This window comes from Orycteropus afer, unplaced genomic scaffold (assembly GCF_000298275.1).
Source record: "Orycteropus afer afer isolate SDZICR_OR568_19922 unplaced genomic scaffold, OryAfe1.0 scaffold00338, whole genome shotgun sequence".
NCBI lineage: Eukaryota > Metazoa > Chordata > Mammalia > Tubulidentata > Orycteropodidae > Orycteropus > Orycteropus afer.
The window spans coordinates 3,413,198-3,425,041 of NW_006921925.1; the positions used below are offsets into that span (position 1 = coordinate 3,413,198).

The 11,844-nt window shown below is 38.1% G+C and overlaps 1 protein-coding gene across 1 annotated transcript in view; it reads right to left on the bottom strand.

Moving 5' to 3' along the window:
• The window catches only part of UFM1 (ubiquitin fold modifier 1), a 40,919-nt gene that overhangs the window by 21,448 nt on the left and 7,627 nt on the right, over positions 1–11,844 (bottom strand). The window contains exon 3 of the mRNA XM_007952451.1: positions 4,863–4,920. Coding sequence (XP_007950642.1) covers positions 4,863–4,920 — 58 coding nt within the window. The remainder of the gene's footprint in view (positions 1–4,862; positions 4,921–11,844) is intronic.

An 11,844-nucleotide genomic window follows, 5' to 3' on the forward strand; every position in this document is an offset into this window, starting at 1 on the left:
AAGATTATCTTCTGTGTCTGTGTTAATTGGTTTCCCTTTTCTTTGTTGAAGAGGGTCTGTGCAATCCTTCTGCCTAGTCCTCCATCTTGCCCCACCTAACAACAATATTCTGCACATTTCATTTTAATAACTGACTTTGTCTTCTAGAGTTGCTCTTTGAAATCTTCTGTTCAGCTCTTTTATCTTGTCATTTCTTCCATTTGCTTTAGCTACTCTCCATTCAAGGCAAGTTTCAGAGTCTTTTCTGACATCTGTTTTGGTCTCTTCCTCCTTTCCTGTTTTTTAATGACATTTACTTTCTTCTTGGATGATGTTCTTGATGTCATCCCACAATTCCTGTGGTTTTTGGTCACTGGTGTTCAATATATCAAATCTATTTTTTAGATGGTCTCTAAATTCTGGAGGGATAGAATCAATGTCATATTTTGGCTCTCGTGGACATGTTTAAACTGTCTTTAACTTCAAGTTGAACTTGCATATGCGCAGTTGATGGTCTGTTCCACAATCTGCTCTTGGCCTTGTTTCAGCTGAAGATACTGGCCTTCTCCATTGTGCAGTCAATCTGATTCCTGTGTACTCAGTCTGGCGAAGTCCATGGGTATAGCTGCTGTTTGTGTTGCTGAAAAAGGTATCTGCAATGAATAACTCATCATTCTTGCAAATTTCTATCATGTGATCTCCAGTGCCATTTCTTGCAAATTTCTATCATGTGATCTCCAGTGTCATTTCTATCATCAAGGCCACATTTTCCATCTTCTGGTGATTCTTCTGTTTCTACCTTTTGCATTCCAATCACCAGTGATAATTAACAATTCTTGATTGCATGTCTGGTCAATTTCAGATTGCAGAATTTGATAAAAATCTTCAATTTCTTCATCTTTGGCTTTGGAGGTTGGTGCATAAACTCAAATAATAGTAGTATTAACTGATCTTCCTTGTAGGTTCATGGATATTATCCTGTCACTGACAGCACTGTACTTCAGCATAGATCTTGATACATTCTTTGTGATGATGAATGCCATGCCAATCCTCTTCAACTTGTCATTCATGGCATAGTACATCATATGATTGTCTAATTCAAAATGGCTAAAACCAGTCCATTTCAGCTCACTAATGCCTAGGATATCGATCTTTACGTGTTCCATTTCATTTTTGACAACTTCTAGTTTTCCTAGATTCATACTTTGTACATTCCACATTCCAATTATTAATGGATGTTTGCAGCTATTTTTTCTCACGTTGAGACAAGCCACATCCACAAATGGAGGTCCCGAAAGCTTTACTCTCTATCCTCATCATTATGGTCAGCTCCACTCTTTCCCAATAGTATATTGAATGTCTTCTGACCTGAGGGGCTTATCTTCTGGCACTGTATCAGACAATGTTTCAAGGCTCTTCATAAAGTTTTCCAGTGATACAGTGTTTCACTGCTATTTGTAAGGTATTCACTGGCTAATTCTTTTAGAAGTGGATGGTCTCTTCCTTCTTTCAAGTCTGTCTTAGTCTGGAAGCTCTGCTGAAACCTGTCCACCATGGGTAACTCTGCTGGCATTTGAAACACTGGTGGCATAGCCTCCAGCCTCACAGCAACATGCAAGTCACAGTACAACAAACTGACAGACAAGTTTGTCTCCCATAGCTGTTCAAAAGTGATCCGCTCACTTCCTGGTCTCCCCCCACCCAACTGCTCCAAGGCCCATCTTGCCTTCTGTGCCTTGGCTCGCTCACCTGGCCTATCTCCGGGCACACCCAAACATCTGCCTTGCCTTCCGTACCCTGGGTTACTCACCTGGCCTGCCCCTGGGTTATGGGTTAAGCTGGTGTTAGTAGTCTTCTCAAAAGCATTTAATATGCTGCTAATAGGTGCCTAGTTGGTACAAATGGTTTGTGGTCAATTACGAACCTCAAGTTTCTGGTGGCACCATGAAAAGAAGACCTAATGAGCTGCTTCTGTAAAGATTACAGCCAAAAAAACCCTACAGAGCTTAGTTCTACTCTAATACATGGGGTTGTGATGACTTGCAAATGACTTGACTCCAATGAGTTTGGTCTTTGGTTTTAGTTTATTTAATTCCAAGAAGGAAATAGTATATAATGTGTTTCCCAAAATTTTTGGCCACTGAGCCCATTTTTCAGACTTTTTTTCTTCCATTTTATAGTTGTAGAGGTTGGGGGAAAACACAAGTGTTAATAAATGCTCTATAATAGTAACACATACATAGTTACAAAAAAGCAACTGAAAGCTTATTTTACATTATTAATGGAAGAACTACATTTTTAAAAAAGGAACTTTCTATGCATAAGACAGTTACTTGCTATGGGATAATTTCACAATTAAAAAATAATTTTACTCTCAGTAAATTTCATTGTAAATGTCCTTTCAAAGATTTTAAATATGTAAATAATAAAGCTATTTTAGACAACATCAAAATGCACTTTAACAATTCAAAAAATTTTATAGACATAATATTAATAAAACTTTGATCAAATACCCAAATTAATTATAAGACATCTTAGGTTTTTAAAACTTGAATCATATAGATTTTAGCTATACCATTGAGTAGCACCCTTAAATCATGTCCATTTTAAGAAAAACTATGGTTTTTCTTAATCATACCCACGTAATGGCAACATATTTTATGAACAGTAAAAAACAAAAGCAGTTGCTAACGTTTCCCCCCTTTTTTTCAATATGTGGAAGCAATAGTTAAACAGAAATTTGAGGAATAATCACTAGTAATGTAAAATACAGTAACTCCTATTTTTACTTTCCACTGTATACAGTACATACCAAATTTTCTCTTGAGTGCAAAGTGTATTTTATGCTCCTCAGATTTTTCACTTGCATTTTTCAACAGATCCCATAAATTCATAATTTAGGATATTAAAAAGCTCTTAGGCTTTGCCATTTGATTACTTAGTTAAATAAATCCTTTGTCATGTGTTTGAGAACTTAATTATAATTTTTTTTCATTAAGAGAATTTTACTAGGAATTTAAATCTACAAACTTTTGGTACTTCAAGCCAACATTTGTTCTCATTGAAAGATTCTACAATGTCATTTTGTGAAAAGTCCTCTCACAGTTGCATGAAAGTCATATTCTTTCTAAATTTGTGACACTTGTGATTCATATGAAACATAAACTACATTAACAATGTAACTGATTTATGTCTTTGCATGAAGATTTCATGTGTAACTTTTAGTTTTTCTTATTCTTTAACTAGAAGCCCAAAATCACAACAATGTCCTTGCCTTACAAAGGAAAGAAAATAAAATAACTAGAAAATATATAACAATGATATTATAGCTTATACAGATCTTCTTCTTAAATCTGGAAATCTTGGGGTTTGTTATGTACCAAAGCACGACTTTCTTAACAAGAGATCTAACAGACAAAAGTAAACACAATGCTATATTCAAATTTGTTTCCCATCTCTTTTTACTTATCTTTTGGAATGAAGAACAGATCAAACTGACTATAAAACATGAACAACACTTTTCAGTTAAATTCTGAAGGAGTGATAAATGATGTATATGGGACCTGACAATAGTTTATAAGGAGCTGTGAGAACTGTTGGCTTGGCTGACTTCCCATTAATCACCTCAGTACAGGGAGCTGGTGTTTTAGTTATTAAAATTATTTTTCTGACTATAAACTTTTCTGAAGATTCAGAACCAACAAATCTGGATTGGAGTTATTCTGTAGTTGTATAGATTGTTGTTGTTGTTATGTGCCATCGAGTCGGACCCGACTCATAGCGACTCCTCCTTGGGTTTCTGAGGCAGTATCTCTACGGAGTAGATTGCCTCATCTTCCTTCTGAGGAGTGGCTGGTGGGTTTGAACTGCCAGCCTTCTGGTTAGCAGTCAAGTGCCTTAGGCACTATGCTACCAGAGCTCCCACTTGTATAGATAGTCCTTTTAATTTTGAAAAGTTTTTTTTTATAAATGCTGTTAGACTTTTAATCAAAATCAGTTATCAGGAAGGCCAGGCATGAAATACTCACATTTTACATATTAAAAAAGTGTGAAGAGAGAAACTGAAGGACTTGCCCCATGTTACATGGCTAATTAATGATACAATTAAAACAAGAACTTAAGTCTCCCAAGTCACATTTTGGTACCTCTTCCACCAGATCAAGTTACTTTTCTAAGCATCAAGAAGAAATAATTGCTTTATAAATGTTTCTGATAATTTTAGATGTAAAAATTTTATTTCTTAATTAAAAACAGAAAATCCAAACACATTTTAAGAAACTAGACAGTTAAAACAACAACAAAAACATTTTAATGAGTGTTTTACCATATACTCACAATAAAAAAAACTTGGAAAATAAAGATAAAACAAACATAAAAACTCTTACAATTCCAGAATCAAAGCTAGTAAAAACATAAGGTTCAGAGCAGCGTGATATAAAGTTCTGTTTCCCCCCAAAGAACTCACATATCAATGGTGCCTTTTCACTTTCAATACAAATTCTTCCTTCAACTTTCATTCTTCTATCTAAGTCTTAACTTTTAAAAGCCTAAACCAAAATTGTTATACTCAAGTTGATTCTGACTCATAGTTACCCACATGTTACTGAGCAGAAATTCTCATAAGGTTTCCTTTGCTGTAAGGTTTACAGAACAGATCATCAGGTCTTTCCTATGTGGCACCGTTGCATGGGTTCGAACTGCCAACCTTTAGGTTAGTAGCTAAGAGCAAACTGTTAATACCACCCAGGGACCTTTGATAGTATAAATCCAGTGACTAATTAATCCATGCTGAAATGGGGGTCAAAGTGCATATACAGTAAGTATTTCTGACACATATTGACAAACTATATCCTATATAGGGGTGCTCCAATGTCTATACTTACTTCTTCTGCTGCAAACTTTAAGACTGCTGTGAAAGGTGTACTTTCAGGAACACTGAGTCTGCAAGAAGAATTAAAAAAAAAAAAAAAAACTCAAAATGCAAGTTTTTTTTCTTGTCTTTTAAACTTTTTTTTTTTCCCTTTTATTGCTGTTGTAGCAGACTTGGACAAAACTGTCTTTTCTGAGTTTGAAGTTCAGACATTTTTATTTCATACTACATTCATTCATTCTAAAGAAAGAAAAAAAAATTAGCCTTATAGCTGAGATGGTGCCCCCACTTGAAAAACGAAAACCCACATATTTGTAAATTTACATACTTTTAAAACTTTGAAACAAATAGGTTTCCTATAAGGGCTGTTGCTTGTTTCCAGGATGGATTCAGAAAATGATCCCCTTGTAGACAGTATCCTTTACCCCCTCCAGTTCCAGTCCAAACTTTTCACCAGATGAAGTAATATTACCATTTTCATTATAAGTAGAGCCTTGCTGGGTAGAATCATAGGATCATAAATCTTTTCATGTACTTACCTGTGACCTCTTAAGATTCATGTCTAAAGTAATAAACCAAATAAACAAAAAAGAGTATGTTTACTATGGCAAAATGCTAAAAATAAGGTGATTATTCTACCTTTTGCATCATTAATTGAAAAATGCTTTAGCGCAATATGAAACACTGTTTGGGACAAGGATGCCTAATTTGGCTAGTTGACACATACAACAGCAAGTATATTAAAGATCGTTGATAAACTTAGTTTCTTTTTTTTTTTTAATGTTTTCCTCCTGGGTCAACCTATATGATTTTTCCAATATAAAAACTGAAAAAAGGAAAAGAAAAGTTGGCCTAAGAGAACACTTAAAGACACATCAAAAATAAGAGGTTAAAATAAAATTTAAAAAATAAGATTTCTAGTAATACAATTGTCAAAGGAGCAGGGAGGCCGCATCTTCTGACCTCCTCTAACCCCACAAGAGGAAGACAGAATCACCACCAGTAGCCCAAGGCCTATACCTACGAAGCCAGACGTGCCACCTCCCTCCAGCCCTGACACCAGCCATTCGTCTCTCAGCACCCACCACCTCTCTGCTGGGTTCAATAATTCGCTGCAGTGGCCACATAGAACTCACAGATTATAGGGTTTATTAGGGAAGCACCAGGCTACAATTCAAGTTCAGAAAAAATGCTCAATCTCTCTCAGCCCTTTTTCTCTCAGCTAACAGTCTCTCTGTCTCACTCCCAGCAATGCATGTCTCTCAAATTCTCTCTCCCAGCAATCTATGTCTCTCAGTGTCTCTTTCTCAGCAGCACGTGTCTCTCAAGAGTACGTTTCTCTCAGCAGCACATCTTTCTCAGCCAGCAGTCAGAGACACTTCTGCTTCTATAAGGGCTCCTTTTTGTGCCTGGCAGTATGGCCAAACCAACCAATCATAACATCAGAATTCTAAGCACCTGAGAGAGCGCAAACTTTCCAGAACATTGCTTTGTGCCACTCTCAACAGAAATACCCCAGGTGGATAACTTTAACAATCAGGAGTTCCTCAGCTGCTCATGGCAAATTCTACCTTTGAGTTTACACAGACTTATGGCTAGAAAAGCCGTACCAGGTAATTTACTATACTACAAAAATAAATTACATTGACTAATGAAAGAAACTCATCTTCTCTTTCAAAATAGGAAAGATGGGAAAATTAACATTTCTCCTCACAATTCTCTATTTATAACCATTCATACTATTCTTTAAGGTTTTAACACCAACTACCATTATATAACATTCTCATGTATATGACCAGTTTTTTTCAATTAGTTTGCAGATCTCTGAGTGTAAGTATCATTACATCTGCAATAGCACATGATATCCACTTGTGAATAGATTTGTCTGCTCCCATTCCAGCTATACCATTAAAAAAAAAATAAAAAATTAAAGAGTGAAAAAGAGTACCAAGTGTTTCATTTTATTTTTATCTTTTTGGAAAGGTCAAGAGAGAATTAAAATACAATTATAAAGTATAGTCATTTCTTTAAAAATTAATAAATTGGTGATATGGTAGCTTATAAAACAGGGACTAAACAGTATTCTGCAAGTTATTTCCAGAATATATCTACAGTTTAAAATCTAGATTCTTTTTCCTAAAGTTCTCCCTCCAAAGAGAACTTCTAAAACCTCAATAGTTTCAATTCACTTTACAACTGGAGAATTGGAAATATCCTTACAATTATAAATCAATGTCATATTGATACGTATTAAAATAAATGTCTACCTGTATTAAGTTAATGAGATTTTTCACAGAAAAGTCAGTAAAATATACATAAACACTTTTATTTTTTATGTGTTCTAATTGGCAGAAAATTAGAGGGACTGAGAATTACTGCACTTCTGTAGCCCTTATCTAATTTTGAACCTGCTCTGAGTGCCAGTCAGTATCATTTTGTAAAATGGGCATTTATGTTATATGGTATTTGGGGGGGTGGGTAGGAACTCTCCTGTATAGTAAGGTGAAATAAAAAATTCCTAGAATTAAAAAGAGTATGAAAACACAACATAACAAAACCTTTGAAACAAAATGTCAGTACTACAAAGGAATCTACAAATATAATGGTATTGTGATCCATCCTCATTCTTTAGAGAGATGGAGAAACTAATCACCAATGGTATATGGAAAAGTCAAAGACCCGGATAAGCAAAGCACTACCCACAGAAGAACAAAGTATGAGGCCACATACGCCCTGTGATAGTTGTTTGTGTGTCAACTTGGCTGGGCCTGGTTGAGTGGCTGGGCAGCTGGTGGTAGTTATTCCCCATGATGAGACTGGCAATCAACTCCATGGTGGGATCTATCACAAGCAGCTGAGTAGCTGCCTTTGGAATGTGGTTTGCTTCCTGTATGTAAGGAAAAGCCATAGGGATAGTCTCTAGCTTATGGCATGCTTGGACCCTGAATGTAGCCGCGTTGTTGCTCAGCAGCCTGCCATGCTCTGCTGACCTTGGGACTTACAATGGACTTGAATTAATGGCCTGCCATCTGGTTTGATAACATCAGGACTGTGCCATTTTATTTGTTGACCCGGGGCTTGTTAGCCTCAGCAGCCAGTAGCTGCCTGAATGAAGAGATGCCTCTAGCTTCAGTGGGCCGGGAGCAAGAGGCAAAGCTGAAGCCCAAGGTCGAGGGGCTTTCACATAGCCCCTAGACACTGGCATTTTGAACTTGGACTTAAAGCCTCCAAACTGTAAGAGAATAAGCTCCTATTTGTTAAGGCCATCCCATTTGTGGTATATTCTTGTCAGAGTGGCACTAAGTAACCACAACAGAATATGGTACCAAGAAGGTGGGGTGCTGCTCTGACAGATACCTAAAATGTGGAAACAGGAGTGGAGTGCATCCTTGTCCCAAGACCCTGGCAAAGTGACCTCGGCACATGGCATGACAGACAGCAGGAGCAGAGCCAAGAGACTAGCATGAGAGATGGCAGGAGCAGAGCCCAGAGACTGCCATTAAACAGCAAGGCTTACCAGCCCACAGAGAAGAGAGCTGGTTGCCACTGGGCAGGTGGCTTCCTGGCAGAGTGGGTTGCCTTCAGGCATTAATTGGTAGAAGAGACCGGCACGAAATGGTGTAGCAGGTTGGCTGGCCCACAGAGCAAGAAAGCTGAGTGCTTTTTGGACAGCAAGATTTCCAGTGGAGTAGGTTGCCTTTGGCATTAATCAGCAGAAGCAGAGAGACTAAGGAAACAGGAAACAGAGCTGCCTCAGCCTCAAAGGGTAGGATCATGGCCTTTGGGGGTAGAACCATAATAGCCCCCTAGGTTTCAAACAGTTAGACCTTCACCAACTCGGTTCTGGAGTATGGGGCTGCTCGTTCATGTGAGCTAGTGGGATGGAGCCATACCTGCTGCCCAAGAGTGAGGGGTTGGGATGCCATGCTCAAGAGGGAGAGAAACAGGGCCTGCCAGGCCAAGGGGGTGAGGTTGCCATATAGAGGAACTAGGGGGTTGGAGCCACCTAGTGAGAGAGATCTGTACAGATGCCACCCAATGAAGATCTGTACAGGTGCCAAGTTGACAAGGGGTAGAACTGTGGTCGTTCAATTTGTGTGTCAACTTGGCTGGGCCTGGTTGAGTGGCTAGGCAGCTGGTGGTAGTTATTCCCCATCATGAGAGTGGCAATCAACTCCATGGTGGGATCTATCACAAAGTAGCTGCCTTTAGAATGTGGTCTGCTTCCTGTATATAATGAGAAGCTTTGGGGATAGTCTCTAGCTTACGGCACGTGTGAACCCTGCATGTAGCCATGTCGTTGTTCAGCAGCCTGCCATGGTCTGCCGACCTTGGGACTTATAATGGACTTGAATTAATGGCTTGCCATTTGGTTTGGTAACATCAGCAATGTGCCGTTTTATTTGTCCACCTTGGGCTTGTTAGTCTCAGCAGCCAGCAGCTGCCGGAGTAAAGAAATGCCTCTAGCTTCAGTGGGCTGGGAGCAAGAGGCAAAGCTGAAGCCCAAGGTCAAGGGGATTTCACACAGCCCCCAGAGCCTGACACTTTGAACTTGGACTTAAAAGTCTCCAAACTGTAAAGAACAAACTCCTGTTTGGTAAGGCCATCCCATTTGTGGTACATTCTTGTCAGAGCGGTACTAGGTAACCAGAACATGCCTCAATCTCTAAATCTAGTCAACAGCTACAATAGTCAAAACACCCTGGTATTGGTACCATGACAGACACAAAGACCAATGGAATAGAATTGAGAAAGAAAAACCAAATCTATCTACCTATAGACAACTGATCTTTGACAAAGGGTCGAAAGCCATGAAATGGGGAAGAGCTAGTCTCTTTAACAAATAGTGCAGGCAAAATTGAATATCCATTTGCAGAAAAATGAAACAAGATCCATACCTCACATCACACACAAAAACTAAACCAAGATGGATCAACAACTTAAACGTAAAATGTGTAACTAAGAAGATTATCAATGTAAAACTAGGGGCAAATTTAGGGCCCCTAATACATGGCATAAATACACTATTAAATGTAACTAACAATACACAAACAGCAGAAGACAGACTAAATAATTGAGATCTCCTAAAAAATTAAAAATATATGTGCATAAAAAGACTTCACCAAAGGAATAAAGAGAGAACCTACAGACTGGAAAAAAAATTTCTGGCAATGACATATTTGAAAACAGATGAATCTTTAAAATATCTAGAAACTACAACACCTCAACAACAAAAAGACAATCCAATTTAAAAATGGGCAGATGACATGAACATTTCACTAAAGATGAGATTCAGGCTGCCAACAAATACATGAAGAAATGCTCATAACTATTAGGCATTAGAGAGATGAAATCAAAACAACAATGTGGTATCACCTCACCTCAGCATTAATTAAGCAAAGTTTGGAAAAAAAAAAAAAAACAGAAACAACAAATGCTAGTGAGAGAACAGAGAAAGGAACCCTCATGCACTGCTGGAAGGACTGTAACATGGTGCAATCCTCATACACTGTGGAAAGTGGTATGGCACTGCCTTAAAAAGACAGAAATAGAAATACCATATAATCTATGATCCCACTACTAGGGCTATATCGTAAAGAAGTAAGAGCCATGACACAAACACACACATGCACACCCATGTTTATGGCAGAATTATTATTCAAAATAGCAAAAAGAAGGAAACAACCTAAGTGGCCAATAATGGATGAATGGATCAACAAACTATGGTATATACACTCAATGGAATTCTAAGCAACATTAAAGAATAACGATGAATCTGTGAAATACCTGATAACGTGGAGGAACCCAGAAGACATTACGCTGAATGAAATTAGTCAATCATAAAAGGAAAAGATTATTTGAGACCACCACTGTAAAAAGTCAAGAAAAGTTTTGCACACAGAGAGAACATTCTCTGGAGGTTACCAGAGGTAGGAAGGGAAGGGAGGGTAAATCACTAACTAGAGAGAAAATAAACACGTGTTAATGTGGGTGAAGGGAAAAGCAATTTACACTAAGGAGAAGGCTAAGCACAATATAATCAAGGCAAAAAAAGACAGGAGGAGGAGCAGGAGAGTTAAAGGCAACAAAGGTAAATCATAATCCTAAAATAACAGTAGTAACAATAATCTACCAACTGGTAGACACATAGACTGACATGGAGGCTAAACAGGTGTGAGAAAGGAATGAGACTACATTCACAAATACACATAGGTTTGACAGAGGATATTTTACATATGTAGTTATGTGTGCTGTAAATATATCTATGAATATAGTATAGCATATAGAAGTCAATGTTATGAAAACTTCTTGTCTATAACCAAACACTTTGAAGGCTCAGGACCACAGTCTCGAGGGACATCAAGGTCAAACAGCATAACATAACAAAGACAATGTTCTATATACTACTTTGACGAGTAGTGATTGGTGTTTAAAAGCTTGTGAGCAGCCATCTAAGGTACAACTCTTGGTCTCTCCCTGTCCAGAGCAGGGATAGGGAGTAAAGAAAATCAAAGATGCAAGAAAACAATTAGTATAAAGGATTAATGGACCATGCTAACTCTACTCACCATACCCACGAGACCAGAAGAACTAGATGGTGCCGGGCTATCACTGCTAACACTCTGAAAGGGATCACAATAGGAGGTCCTGAATAGAGTAGAAGAAAAATGTGGGACAAAATTCAAAATAATAAAAAGATCAGGCTTATTGTTCTGATAGAGACTGATGGAACCCCCAATACTATGGCCCTTGAAGCCTGGAACTGAATTCACCCCTGTGACTCAATTTCAGCCAAACAACAAACAGGCTTATAAGGTGACAATGTCACCAGGGAGGTATGTACTCCTTAAAACAATCAACCCTAGGATATCAAAAGGGCAGTCTTTGCCCAGGGATAAAGCTAAGAGGGCAGGATGGTATAGGAAAGAAGGACTAATGGAAATGGTAAATACAGGGAAGAAGAGGGAAGAGTGCTGTTACACTGTGGGGACTGC